At 42.7% G+C, this 15196-nt stretch overlaps 1 protein-coding gene across 1 annotated transcript in view; it reads right to left on the bottom strand.

Annotated features, from left to right (window-relative positions):
• Positions 1-15196, bottom strand: part of ANKUB1 (ankyrin repeat and ubiquitin domain containing 1) — a 38494-nt gene that overhangs the window by 20386 nt on the left and 2912 nt on the right. The window contains 1 exon segment of the mRNA XM_004379194.3: positions 5910-6126. Coding sequence (XP_004379251.3) covers positions 5910-6126 — 217 coding nt within the window.

The following is a 15196-nucleotide window of genomic DNA, read 5'->3' as shown; positions in this document are numbered from 1 at the left end:
TGCCTATCCTTTAGGTCAGTAGTCCATCAAAAACCATTTGCACCACCCAGGCTCTTTATAAAGAAGGCTATCCAACTTAAATCTTTCTGATCAGGAGCAAGGCACCTCCATCAAGCCACGTGTTTCATTTTGCTTTAATTCCATGTCTGGTAGCAAATATTACCAACGCTGTAACTACCAATTTTCGTTCCTCATGATGAAACAGTCCTACTTCCTCAAAAATCAAAGGTAGCAAGGAACAGCTTTTCTCTTTATGGTCAACTTTTGAAAATCCAGAGAATTTCTAAGTTAATCAGCACCATGTATTGGATAATCCTCTCATCGCTATTGGTTTGTAATGCTTTTTTTTTTGGTTGCACATTAAATTCCTTCATAAACTTAGAAATTCTACTGGAAAATAGAAATCTACTTGAAAAATGCTGTGTTGCTCCAGAAAATACAACTAACACCTATTATTAAGATTCAAGTAAAATTAATGAGACTTAAGCTTCAAGGGCTCCTGCTGCATGGGCCCCTTTTTATGTTCTACTCTTAATTTTGGATTCTGTTGTTGTTGTTGTTGTTTTAAAGAGGACCACCAAAATTTGATAAGCTGTACAAAATCTGAGTCTGCTCTCTTTTCACTTGCACACCTATGTACCATGCCAGGCCACTCGCACAGCAGGCACAAGCAACAGCGCCGATTGTAGGCAACTATTTCCGACTTTCCACTACAAGTTCACTGTTTCTCAAGCTTCAAGATTTCTCATCCATCCTTAGGGTCTGTGTCTGCCCATCTGAGTTGGGCTGTTTCTGCCTGAGTGTGGCAGCAATTTCTTTGGTTTGGGCTTCCCCTGACAGGGAAAAAAAAGAAAATAAAATAGAACACTGATCCAAACTTAAAGGACACCAGTAAAAGTAGGCAACAATAAAAATATACTTGGTAGGCAGTATAAACTCCTGAGTGTGCAATTGCCATTAATTAGAAATATGACCTTGATGTCTAATATATTTAGGAGTCCTGGTGGCACAGTGGTTAAGAGTTCGGCTGCTAACCAAAAGGTCAGCAGTTCGAACCCACCAGCCGCTCCTTGGAAACCTTATGGGGCAGTTCTACTCTGTCCCCCAGGGCTGCTATGAGTCAGAATCGACTCGATGGCAATGGATTTGGTTTTGGTTTTTTTACCTTGAACAAGTCACTTAACTTCCTGAGCCTCAGTTTCCTCATCTATAAAAGGGATCAGTATGCCACAGTACATCTGCTTGAGCCTACGGGCTGGTAGAGGGAGCCTGGAATCATTCTGGATTTCATGATTTAGCTTCTTCTTAATCCCTGCAATCTTTCCGTCTCCATCCACTAACAAATCTGCTCTCTCTGAGCACCTCAGTGACCTTTAAGCCAAATCAAAAGCTTTTTCTCAGACAGTGTCTTTGGCTTTTCACAAGCATCCTGAAAAACGTCTCTTCTTCATTGTCTATGACAGCAAAGTCCCAGTTCTCCTCCTCAGTCTGACAGCTTTCGGCGTCTCATTTTCTCACTTGTCTTCTGCCTCCTCGTCCTGACCATGGCATGTCCTGAGCACTGGCCCGCAACCCTCTACACTGCCCTCTCTGTACTCTGTAAGGAACCCTCCTCTCACGAGCCTCTGCTCCCACCTCTGTGGGCAGGCACGTACAGAAATATCTGCTGACCAAGCCTCACGCTTCTTGCGGAGGAGAATTAGAAGACCTCAGTTGCATTCACGGCTCTGCCACTAACTAGATGAGTAACCTTTGATGGGGAAGAAACTTACTCTCTGAGCTTCTTCACAGCTAAAGTGTAGGCCCCAAAGCCCAAGCACCTTCTCCCAACTTCCCCATTTTATTAATGACACCGCTACTGTCCTAGGGTCAGAGTTTTGGTGCTTCCTTCCCCTTAAGCGTGATCCCGTCTGACCTTCTGTCTCTTATTTCTAAGTCTTCAGTGTTAGTAACACCGCTTGAATTCAGGCCCTCATTTAATACCCGAATCATCGAGAGCGCCGTTTAGTGTGTCACCCTTCCCCTCGTCTCCTCACTCCGCTTCTGTCTCTTTTCTGCGCTTCACACTGTTCACTACTGTCTTAATCTTCCCTTAGGACACTCCTGTTCGAGAACGTGTGTGGTTCTTAGTGGCGTACCATATCAAGACTGAGTTCTGTGGCCTCGTCCCCAAGACTCTCATCAATGTGACCTCAGCTGTGAGTCCCCCGAGTCTCAGTGAGCCTCCTGTACTTCATTCAGAACAGTCTCCTCCCTCTCTCCCTCCCTGGGTGACGCTCATGCTTTCCTCCTATCCTGGAGGTCTGGAATGTCTGCCCCTCCTCCTCCCAGATGATCCGTATTCCCACCGCTTCACGTGCTCAACCCCACATTCTCCAGAAAGCCTTCCCTTGAGCCCTGCAGCCCACACTGAGCTGGCTTACTGGATTGTAGCTGAGTGTACTGCAGGCTTCCTTTCTACCACTTCACTGTGAGCTCCCAGAGGGCAGAGCAGCTTGGGATAGCCCAGAACGAGCTAGCATGTGCAACGACTAACTGAGCTACTTAAATCTTTTCATCTCAACCTGAACTTGACCTCTTCTTGGAAACCTTCTGACCTCCCACTGCCTTTGGAGAAGTGGTCAGGGTTTAACTCTCGAGAGCAGCAGAGATGACTAGGGAAAGGAGAGAACCTGGAAGGGAGGCTGGCCAAGGATTCTTTTGCCCTCCACTTAACAAAAAACGCAGACTGGCTACTTAAGGAATGCTACTTAACCTTTAGTCAAAGGTGTGAAGTAGGCCAGTGAGCCCTTCCTCCTGTCCCTTTAGAGTCCTGGTGGGGCAGTGGTTAAGAGCTGGGCTGCAAACCAAAAGGCTGGCAGTTCAAATCCACCAGCCGCTCCCTGGAAACCCTATGGGCAGTTCTACTTCGTCCTGTAGGGTCACTATGAGTTGGAGCTGACTCAATGGCAATGGGTTTGTCCTGTCCCTTTGAGGTCCTTCCTTCCTTGCTTTTCCTCTAAGGCCGTGTTTTCATGGTGGCCAAAGCAGCCTACCCTGGTTATGCTCAGACCCCTAATTTTCCATCGGAAAACCCTTGTTCTGTGCCTCATTCCCTCAAGTTCCCACTCTCAGGGGGTTGATGTGTTGTCCTCGACGTATCCTGAGCTAATCACATAACCGTTCAGAACATTTTTGCTTTTTTAAATCTGTAAAAGCCTGGGTTGAGCCAAGCTGTTTCTAAATTCTTTCAGCTCTAAAATGTCACATGCCTATCTGAGGAGCACAGACCTGAAGAACAGTGGCTCAGGGTTTTCGTATTTATCCTTCGGAGTGTCGTTAAAGAACTAGATTATAAGATGTCTTGGGGACAAACGCCACTGTGCACCCTTTCTCGTGTAAGCCACCCCCACGTTCCGGGCACAGCTGAGCCCCCAGCAAGCATGCAGAGCAAGTGTGTACTTTACAGCGAGGTGCTCTGGGGACAGATCCTAGGAAGCATCCTCTTATCAAAAACAAGGACAACAGCTGGTGTCGAGGTTTGAGAGCCTTAATCTAAATAACATGAGAGAATAATGCTGAACGAATATTATAGTCAGGACGAGTAGCAATACATGGAAATTCAGCAGTTGTAAAAAACAAAACTCCTGAACTCCAGGATACCTAAGAAGCCCTATGTGAGGAGTCAAATTCCATTGCATTGAACGTTACAGCACAATGTTACCTAAAGATGTGCTATTTGCCGTCAAGGGCTCAATCACATCAAGCAACCATCTCTGTAAGGTTCAAACCATTTTCCAGTATGGTTAAAACAAATCGGACAGGCCTTTGAGTTTGTCTTCATAATACATGGCTGCAGACACAACCTGGAAGTCCAGTATTTAAAGAGAAGTTGTAATCTGTTCATTAGGGTGGGTGCTATCTCACTGAGGCAGCTGTTTGGCCTGCACAGTGTTGGCTTCACACAGTTTAAAAAGATTTTTAAAATATAATCAATAACATTTTAAAATAAAATGGCATAAGGCAAGGTTCAAAACGCTTTGGGTCATATGCTACCACTTATGTTAAAAAAAGAAAAACAGAAAATGTAGTTGAACTTGCTTCTGTGTATGCTTAAAATATATCTGGAAAGAGAAAACAAAAAGACTTGTCTGACTCTTGCTGGGACATGTGGGATCACTTTGCAGAAAGCAGTTCGACCTTTGTTCTGGGTTCTTTCAAGCCAGACCCACACCTGAGGCTAATGAGTGAGGGCTGAAGGCTAACCGGACCAAGGGAACCACCTAGGGCTCAGTGCTGACTAAGCCTCATGAGGCATGATGTAATTTATCATGGCCACATGTAGAGGCTTACGAGTTCCCTGAACCCTAAGGCTCAGCTAAGCTTCCTGGTTGGTGACCATGCATAGGAAGAGGGTAGCATGCCCCCCTTTCAGACATGGAAGCTCTGGGCTGAGACCACTCCCAGGCCTCACCCTATGCATCTCTTCATTTGTATCCTTTTTGGTTGCAATAAAGCTGTGGCTGGTATAAGTGTGGTTGGTATACTGTCTGTGAATTCTGTGAGTTATCCCAGTGAACTAACAAACCCACAGGCAGTGAGAACCAGCAGGGGCTGGCATCTGCCTATTTGGCAGTCTGAAAGAAGGTATCCTTCTAACATGTGAACTCTGACCTAGCTCTGGGTGACTATCTATCAACCCGTTACCATCAACTCAATTCCAGCTCATAACAACCCTATAGGGCAGAGCAGAACTACCCCATAGGGTTTCCAAGGAGAGGCTGATGAATTCAAACTGCTGACCTTTTGGTTAGCAGCCGTAGCCCTTAACCACTGCGCCACCAGGGCTCCTTTCTGGGTGACTAGGGTTCAAGAGGACCCCTGGTGGTACAGTGGTTAAGGGTTAAGGCTGCTAACCAAAAGGTCTGCAGTTCGAATCCACCAGCAACTCCTTGGAAATCCTATGGGGCAGTTCTACTCTGTCCTATTGGGTCACTATGACGCAGAATTGGCTCAAAGCCAGCCAGTTTGGCTTTTTGGTTTAAGGTTCAAGAAATGCTGCACAGGCAGCTGGTCTGAAAGAGCATCCATCTAACTTGTGAGCTCTGACCCAGCTCCAGAGGCTAGGATCAGACACAGAGAGTGCTGCGTGAGTGGCTGGCTCTGAGAATGGAGAAGTGGGAAGATGAGGACTGGCTCCATCCCCACATCTTGGAAATTGGATTCATGCTGATCCTTACCACACAGTTAGTAATGAAGGTGAATTCGAACTGCTGACCTTTTGGTTAGCAACCGAGCTCTTAACCACTGTGCCACCAGGGCTCTGGCAGGGCCATGAGATCGTTCTAACTTCTTAGTTAGTCTAGGGACCCAGACACAGGAAAGGAGTATTTCTAGTTTATGTCCACACTGCACCTGCAGAGGTGTTCGTGTCAAACAATTCCTCTTTCGTGTTGCCATTTCATTCAGAGATCCTGTGGATCCTAAACCTTCACAATAATAATGGTTGCCTGTGGAGAGGGGAATGGAGCCCAGGTGGTGCAGTGGTTAAGAGCTCAGCTGCTAACCAAAAGGTAGACAGTTCGAATCCACCAGCCGTTCCTTGGAAACCCTATGGGGCAGTTCTACTCTGTCCTGTAGGGTCACTATGAGTCAGAATCAACTCTTTTTTGGGTTTGGTGGAGAGGGAAACTTGGTGGCTGGAGGCCAAGAGAGGTAAGGAGACTTATCACTATGCATCCTTTTGTACTTCTGATTATTTGAACCATGTAAATGTATTAACTATTTTTTAAAAAAATTAGTAAGTGAATAAAATTAACAGATTGAAAATAAAAATCCACATTTCTATCTTCTCTTGAAACACTAGAAAATTCTGTATCAAAGAACCCGAGTGCAGAGTTGTAGCTGCTATTAGGTGTGTTTGGCAGTACCGATTTCTGTCTGGTAGTCCCTGAGGGTGTTGCAGTCATACATCTCCAGGCCCTGAGGGGTCCGGAGGCAGTAGACACTCACGGGGAAGCCACATCTCAGAGTTACCAGTGTTCTCAGATTAGACACTTTTTTACCAAGAAGAGAGATGCTCTCCATAATCAGCATTGTCTCTTGTGTTACAGCATTGAACACATAGAGAGTTGGCTTGTCTTCTTCCTAAGGGGAGAGAAAAGGAGGGAACTCAGGAAGAAGCCTGTTGGGAGGTAGGGATGAGTCACGCACATTTTAGAGGGTGACTGTGAGTGCCTCTAGCTCCCACAACACGGGGCAAAGGGCCTTTGCTTTCCTTAAAGTTGCCTGACTTGTATGAATCTTGCGCTTCCGCTTCCGTGCTGAGGCTCTGAAGGAGCCCTCTTGCTTTGAATAAAGTATATAAAACCTGGTAGGGTTGAGACCCTTCTTACTTCTCAGTCTACAGACTCAGTCACGGGAGAGAAGTGTTTCTAATTTATATCCACACTGTGCTTACAGAGGCGTTTGTTTAGAACAAGAGCTCCATTGTGCTGTGATTTGATTTGGAAATGCTGTGGAATCTAAACCGGTAGGCAATTTTCAAAAATCCTTTCTGAGAGGTTATCCCTGGGGAGTAGACCTGAGTTAAGGGTGAGAGACGTGTTTTGTCTCATTTTATGCTCTTCATTGTATATACCCTTCGACTTCTTTTTTTTATATAACCACGTGTGTTTACTTTTGTTATTTAAAATGGGAAGTACTAAATAAGAAAAAAAAAAGTTGTCTTTGTTCCTTTTATTTTGCAATCTAAATAGGAAAGCAAGTGGAACCCAGATACCTGAAGGTAGAGTTAAGATGGAAAGTTTGGGAGGATATTAATCCTCTTGTTAACAACAGTTAAATCAAACCAAATCAGAACTAAACACACAGTAAATGGGAAAAACAGGGCGACTGGGGGGAGAAAGGGAGAGGAAAATATTACATTTTCAGTTTGCTAAGAGAAAAAAGAAACTGCTTACTCCTGCTTTAGTGGGCTGTTAGATAATGCTTTTCTTCAGTGCCCAGTTACTGGTTTGGCAGATGTGAGCGGACCGTGCTGCCTGCTGCAGACTGCTCCCAGAACACAGGACTGAAGAGGGGCCTCAAGCAAAATTAGGAGTGTCTGAGTGGTGTACACCATTACCATGTTTGGCTGCTAACCAAAAAGTTAGCAGTTCGAGTCCACCTAGAGGCTCCTCAGAAAAAAGTCCTGGCGATCTACTCCCAAAAAATCAGTCACCGAAAACCCTATGAAGCACAGTTCCACTCTGACATATACAAGGTCATTATGAGTTGGAATTGGCTGAACGGCAACTGGTGGTTTAAGCAAAATTGAGAAGCTGGCAATCGATTCCTTGAATCCTCTAGATTCTTTGTGGCCACTCCAGCTGACCTCTGCCCTCATCTCATCTTTCCATCCCATCTGTCCCTCCCTCTTATCTCCTATCAAAATTTGTCTCTGGTTCCTCCGGCCCCTCCCTGCTGCAAGCTTTATAATAGATTAAATTTATTCCTCTCATCCAAGATAACACACTGCCCTAATCTAATCAACATGTAGATGTCTGATGAAATTGAAAAGCTGCAAGGTTTTGGTTGAGGTCCCATTTCATCAAAATCAAATCTAATCACGTGGAGTAGGTGTGGGCCCTCTCCCGCCGAGCAGAAAGCCGGCCCAACAAAGCGAGCTGTTCGTTCAGTGTGCCAAAAGTGCTTAGGCCAATTTTTCGCGATGGTTTTTCATAAACTCCCCGGATACAATTAAAAGTATAGAAGATTCATCCTTTCCTCCTCACTGTGTTCGTGCTCCATAAGGCAAGTGTCTGCCCAAGCAAATTCAAGTAATAGTTACGGTCAGGCAGACGTTCCTAAGAGAATAGATAGTGGGCTGTTTGCATAGAAGTACCATTACAAACAGAAGTCAGCATGTAACTACTTCTGTTTTAAGAGATTGTTACTAATGTTGAAAATAGTCAAGTCCCACTTTAAAAAAAAAAAAAAAAGATTATATGCTTTATGAAAAAAGCGGTAAAGAGAAAAATGTTATGTAATATCTGTGCTATTTAATTCTTATTTTTCTTTATTCCTATGATATGGGGTAGGGTACTAATTTATATTATTTAGAATTAAATTCATAACATGTAAACAAAATAGCAAAAGCCCAAGTCACTCTAAACAGCTAACTAGTTACTATATTATGTTAGAGAAATAAGTTTAAAAAAAGATGTCCTTAGAATATGAATAAACATTTCTATATCTATAAAGGAACTCTAGAAGCCCTGGTGGCGTAGTGGTTAAGAGCTACAGTTCAAACCCACCAGCTGCTCCTGGGAATTCCTATGGGGCAGTTCTACTCTGTCCTATAGGGTTGCTAGGAGTCAGAATCGACTCGACTGCAATAGGTTTGGTTTTTTTTTTAAAGGAGCCCTGGTGTCGCAGTGGTTAAGAGCTATGGCTGCTCACCAAAAGGTTGGCAGTTCGAACTCCCCAGCCACTCCTTGGGAACCTATGGGGCAGTTCATAAGCATTCATAACCTAAATATACTCTGGAACAAGTAGTAGACAAAAAGGGGAAATGATGTTTGTTTTTGTTGAACGGAGGAAGTTCTAGTAGAGATGTCTCCATAAACTTCAACACTTGTAGGGTAGCCATCCTGGGGAAGCTATACTTGGGGTCTAAACCACTTTAGAAATGCCTTTCTTCACCATATTCTTTACCTACTTTTCTTGATGGCTTATCTCAGAAAAGATAGCCATTTTTTAGAAACATATTTTCATGTATAAAATGTAAATTGTAGAGAAACATACTTTATATGTTTTTATACATATTTTCACATATAAAATATATTGAAAATATAAATTCGCATATATAACTTCTGGATTTGGGTGGTTCTACTTTAGACAGTGCCATCTGAAAGCTAACATACCTATCATTCTGAGTCGATTTTAGACCTACCAATATAGTACAAACTTCTCCAGCCTGTCTGATGGACATCTGTGCCGTGGTACCCAGTTAACACAATTGCTCATCATAAAACACCTCTCCTAACATTCAATGTCAGAGGGATTAACTAGTTTTGACCCTAGCCCTCGGTTGATGGAAATATAGTCATAAAAGGCAGCAGGAAAACCACAATACACTTTAGAAACCACAATTGCAAGCTGGTTGTTTCTCAGCTCCCTTTGCAGTAGGCACGGGCGTGTGCCCAGGGTGCTGCCAGCCAGGCGTGCCTTCCTACCCTACTTTCAATTAGGAGCCGATAAGGCAGAGGAGTCCCTGGGTGGTGCAAATGGTTAAGTGTTTGACTACTAGCCAAAATGTTGGCAGTTTGAACCCACCCAGAGACGTCTCAGAAGACAGGCCTGGCAATCTGCTTCCGAAAGGTCAGGAAATGTTTTACTGAAAACAAGCTAGCAGCCCTCTGGAAATATTTTACCCCAAACAAGCTGTCTTTGACAGAATGTTCTCAGAAAGAATGTCTTATACTTACCTCGTGACCACCCATAGCCTTGGAAACGCTATGGAGCAGTTCTACTCGGCACACATGGTATTGCCATGAGTCAGACTCCATTCACGGTAACTATAATAGCAATAACAACAACAAGGCAGAGAAAGAGGAGGCACAGAAGGTCCTTCCTGGGTGTGGCCATTCTGAAGCATGGATGACGTGGCCACAGAGCCGGCAGCAGTGTTCAGTGCCTGCAGAGAGGGCTCAGGGTTGATCTCCCTGGACTAGTTCCAGGGCATGATGTAGATGTCGTTTCTGGCTGCGTAACCTCCGAGCCTGGTTCTCCGAGCTCCCTGGTAGGACTGTGAACTACTGAGTAGCCTTTCAGTATGTTTATTTTCTGCCTAGTTTATCCAGGCTTTGTTCCTGCTGCTTGCAACTAAAGAATTCTGACACTGGATAGCGAAAAGGGCAAGAATGCTGAAGAGCATCTTGTCCTGCAGGTAGACAGGGAGGAGTGATGAGCTGGGAACGAGGGAATCCAATCCCTGAAATACATCTTGTCTGAGAGCAAGAATGCATACTCTTGAAATAAAAGTAAAGCGGTTTATTGAAGGTTCTCAACAGTTCAAACCGGGGATGCATCTGATCTCACAAAGTGAAACCAAACACTCTAAAATGGTGGAGTCACAGAGGCATATTTATGAGATGAAATCAGGAAGCAGAAGGCAGGACAACTCAAAGCCGGGTGGGAGGGGTGGGGGATGCTTTACAGTAATTGGTTGGAAACACATATGCGGGCTATTTGGATTGGTTAGTTTTGTAATTATAGAAATATGTGACTAGCGGTGCTCACAAGGTAAGTATAAGACATTCTTTCTGAGAATGTTCTGTCAAAAATAGCTTGTTTGGGTAAAACACCTCCTGAGGGCTGCTGAGATAATTTCTGATAAGGGTCTTGGGTCAAGACCCTCCCTTAGGAACATTCTTTCCATATCTTTAGTCTAACCACAGAGAAAAACGTTTTCTTTGTTATGTTTAAGTCTGTGTAAATGTTAATCTTTGCAGGGGGAATCCATTGCTATGTACTTGTGTCTGTCTGAAGGTTAATGGTTGCAGGGGAGATAAACAAAAGCTAAGACGGAGTTGGGGTACAAGCCTAGACCAGTCATTCTGAAACCAGTTACATGCCGCAATTTTGAAACTCCCACTCAGTCTCAATACCTTGCTATGAAATTTCTGACCACAATTTTGTACCTTCTTACTGCTTTAGGAAATAATAGTGGAATCATTATTCCCTGTCCTTGAGTATAGAGAATGTGACCCAGCTGGAGCTGGGCTCACAAGGGCTGGCAAGGACTCACAAGGACTCACAAGAACACGTCAACTAGGCCCTGAGATAAAGACAATAGCTAGGATAATCTTGGAAAATATCTTTTAGGGAACTTTCACATAGACCATTCAAACAGAACACAAAAGACTCTCCATTCTTATCTTTTTCTATTAGCATTCAGTGAATACAAAATTTGTTGGACCAGTGAAGACCCTCCTGACTGTTGTTACTGAAACCTGTACCAATGATTGTTCATAAAGACAATTCAAAATGTAGGATCACAGTTTCTAGCCAATCTGTGAAATGGGGACGCTTTCAATGGTTTTGCCCATTCGTAAGGTTAATATATACTGATGGTTCTGTAACACTCCTTGGACTCGGGCAGACATGGCTGCAGGAGTTTGCTTGTCCATTTTCCCTCTCTTGTCTATTCTGTAATATTTCCTTGGACTCGGGCAGACATGGCTCTGGCAGCATGATTGTCCGATTTCCTGCTTTTGCCTCTTTGAACATATGCCGAATAAAACTTTCTTTTTGCTTTACTAAACTTTGTGATGTTTTTACCCAACAACATTGCTAATTTTCATACTTTGCTTTTCATGGCCTTCATCTATGCATTCATTCACCACATATTTATGGAGAGACTACTACGTGCCAGGCACTATCCAGGCAGCGGGTGACAACGGTGAACAAAACTCAAAGCACAGTTTCCACAGCCACACAGGCTAGAATGAAGGAGGTAAGGGCGATAGCACCTCTGTGTGTCTGCCAATAACCTAAGCTTTTGCAATGTGCTTTGTGCCGTGGTTTACAGGAACACAGTGAACTGAACAGCATCAACAATGAATGGGCAGGGCTGCCTACTGGAGATACATGCCATGGAAGATAGTTCCTGTTCTTTTTCAAGAAGGGAAAAGTTAATGCAATGTTCTTTCCCCACTATCCTTGTGTTGCCTCCCGATTCACTTTTCCGAATGTGTTTACGTTATCGTCGAAGGAGGAAGTGTGATAGTCAGGGAAACTGGAAAACGTACTGACAATTAAAGAAATGTATTAAAGGATAGAGCACCTGTTCATTTATCTAATGTCTTCCCCTATTTTTACACAAGCAAAATTTGTAACCCACGTAAACATATAAGCACAATACCAATACGAAATATTTTGGATTTATTTCATGGCACATACTTACTGACACCTTTCAAAAGGAAATAATTGCTTACTTACCAAGTTTTTAAACTCTGCAAAAGTTTTTGGTTCACATTGTGATATTTCTAAACTGTAGCAAAATAAATTTAGAGGCTCTAGCTTTCTTAAATTCTCAGAAGGTAGAACTAACTTGCATAAAGTAACATCACAACCAGTCAAAAAGGAAAGGTACTACTTATATTTGTTTACATCTAATTAAGCAACGAAACAATAACATGACCTAGAAAGCAGCTGATACTATTTTGTACCTGAGGTAGAGCAAACAGTATAGAACGGGTATGACTGCATTCTTTGAGGATATTTTCACGAAGTACTTTTGTTGTTGTTTGAGCTGTTACAGCATATATACAGTACATCATGTGACTTTTGGAATTGGCCTAACTTATCACCTAATCTAAACTGGAGTTAAAGGAGCCCTGATGTGGCAACGGTTAAGTGCTTGGCTGCTATCCAAAGGTTGGTGGTTTGAACCCACCCAGCAGCTCCTCGGCAGAAAAGACCTTGTAAAGACTACAGCCTAGAAAACTCTATGGAGCAGTTCTACTCTGTCACATGGGGTCACTATGAGTGGGAAATTGACTTGCCGGCACCTAACAACGACAATAACCAGGAACTAAGTTAGGATGAAAAGCAATATTCAGGGCTTTTGCAGATAATTCTCTTCCTTCAGATTGAAGATAATTGTTTTCCTTCCTAAAACTAGTGATAAGAAATTCTCTAAGTATCATTCCACTGAGAAGTGTGGCAGTTAAGAACTGGAGAGTTGTTAATTAAACCCTCTGTGTTGCCCGATTCCATGACTCATATTCTGCTTTCACTCTTAAATAAACTCTTTTACTTCTACATTCTATTCTTGCTATTTGTTGCCGCTGTTACCTGCCGTGGAGTTGGTTCTGACTCATTCTTGCCATGAGCTGTTTAGAACTTCAGGGAAGTGTTAGAGTTAAGTGAAAAGGCAGCTTGTATCACTATGACAGATCGTCTTTTATCTGCAGAATCTATGAAATGTTTTTGTAGGTAAAACTATGACTAGAAGTTTCCTCTAGGGCAGGAAACAGGGTTGGGGGTAGGAGAGAGACCTTTTACTGTGTATCCTTTTGTTCCTATTGAATTGGAGCGCCATGTGAATGCAATACTTAGTCTAAATAAAATTTAAAGTGTTTAAATAATAATAATAAAACCAGAGTCAGCCCTTAGTTAAATAAAAGCACCGAATCCTATTCATTCTATTAACACACTATCTACCTTCCTGAGCAGCCATGATTTAATTAGATTCCTCCATCCAGCTCAAATATTGGTAGCCAATTTATACTACTGCCTCCAAGCAAACCCTACATTCCACTCTGTCCTACAGGGTCACTATGAGTCAAAATCGACTTGACAGCAACAAGTATGTTGTATGAGTATGCCTCCAAGCAAGCAAACTACAAAAACGTCTTTAACAACTTTAGTGGCATTGCAAAATTCCAGGAAATTTGAGAGGATAGATCTTGTACACTACTGAAAACACAGTATGTAAATAAATTTATCGACACAAGAAAGGACACAGAGTTTGGTCTGCTCAAAAAAGGATATTATACTACAATTTTCTGAATGTATAACAGAGGGAGAAAAGTGGAAGAACTTAGAATTTTTTTAATTTCCTTTTTTGGTAATTAAACATTTTTCAAGATTATAAAAATAATACATGAATAAATGCTCATAAAACATTAAAAACAAAGATGAGGGTTTTTTGTTTATGTAAATGGATCATACAATGCTTGTTATTCTGTGACTTGTCCTTACTACTTAACAATAAATATTGGAGAGTATTCTTTTTAAACAAAGACTTCCCACTTGGACAATTGGTAAAACACATTAAAAGAAAAGAGTTAGCTCTAGCTACTGTTGTAGGGAAAAAACATCATAAAGTTGAATAAAGCAAAAAGTAAGTTTTATTCGGCATATATTCAAAAGGACAGAAGTGGGAAACAGATAATCATGCTGCCAGAGCCATGTCTGCCCGAGTCCGAGGAAATGACACAGAGCAGGCAAAAGTGGGAAAACGGACAAGCAGGCTGCCCGAGTCCAAAAGAACAGTTACAGAGCCATCAGCATATATTAACATTACAAATGGGCAAAACCACTGAAAGCTTAGCCTTTTCAGATTGACTAGAACCTGTGATCCTACACTTTGAATTGTCTTTCTTAACAATCATCGGTACAGGTTTCAGGAGGGTCTTCATTGGTCCAGCAAATTTCTATTCACTAAATGCTAACAGAAAAAGATCAGAGTGGAAAGTCTTTTGTGTTCTGTTTGATTGGCTTTATGTGAAAGTTGCCCTAAAAGATATTTTCCAAGATTATCTTAGCTATTGTCTTTATACCACAGGGCCCAGTTGATGTGTCCTTGTGAGTCCTTGTGAGCCCAGCTGTAGCTGGGTCACATTCTTTATGTTCAAGGAGAGGGAATAATAACTCCAGTCTTATTTCCCAAATCACTACCATACAAGATTGTTTAAAGGCTCTTCTATTTAGTGAAGAATATGTGCTTTACTAAGTTTCTTGAGGTTAGGGTCATGTCTTTCTATAGAGTGAAGAAGTAGCCCCGGATAATACTTCTACTCTAGAGCAGCCGTTTTTAAATGCTTTAGGCTACCTCTCCTTTAAAATATTGTTGAAAGTTATGGATCCTCTAGTTGAAAGTTCTCCAGGCACATAATTTTGCATATTTTGGGATCTTAAGAGGGCCTTGGTGTCACAGTGGTTAAGCGTTCACCTGTAACCAAAAGGTCGGCAGTTCAAATCCACCAGTTGCTCCTTCGAAACCCTGTGGGGCAGTTCTACTCTATCCTATAGGGTCGCTATGAGTTGGAATCGACTCGACGGCAATGGGTTTAAAGTTCTTAAGGAGTCCCTGGGTGGTGTAAACAGTTAACAAGCTCAGCTTCCAACCAAAAAGTTGAAAGTTGGAGTTCACCTACCTTGGAAGAAAGGTCTGGCAATCTACTTCCAAAAAAATCAGCCATGGAATACCCTGTGGAGCACAGTTCTACTCTGACACACAAGGGGTCGCCATGAATTGGTGTGGGGATATATGCCATTTAAACATGACTGTACTATTGACAACTGCAGCCCCCACAGGCCTCTATGCTGCACAGCATGTTGAGACTTGTCTCCAAAATGTCGAGACTTGTCCGGATGTGTTCTCCCAAACCCTATTGTCCCTTTACTGATTGACTTGTTTACCTGAATTCCTTCTTCCTTGCCC

The sequence above is a fragment of the Trichechus manatus genome, unplaced genomic scaffold (genome assembly GCF_000243295.1).
Source record: "Trichechus manatus latirostris isolate Lorelei unplaced genomic scaffold, TriManLat1.0 scaffold00062, whole genome shotgun sequence".
Taxonomy (NCBI): domain Eukaryota; kingdom Metazoa; phylum Chordata; class Mammalia; order Sirenia; family Trichechidae; genus Trichechus; species Trichechus manatus.
Note: the sequence above shows the minus strand (reverse complement) of the source record. Positions and strands in the feature narration are given on the sequence as shown.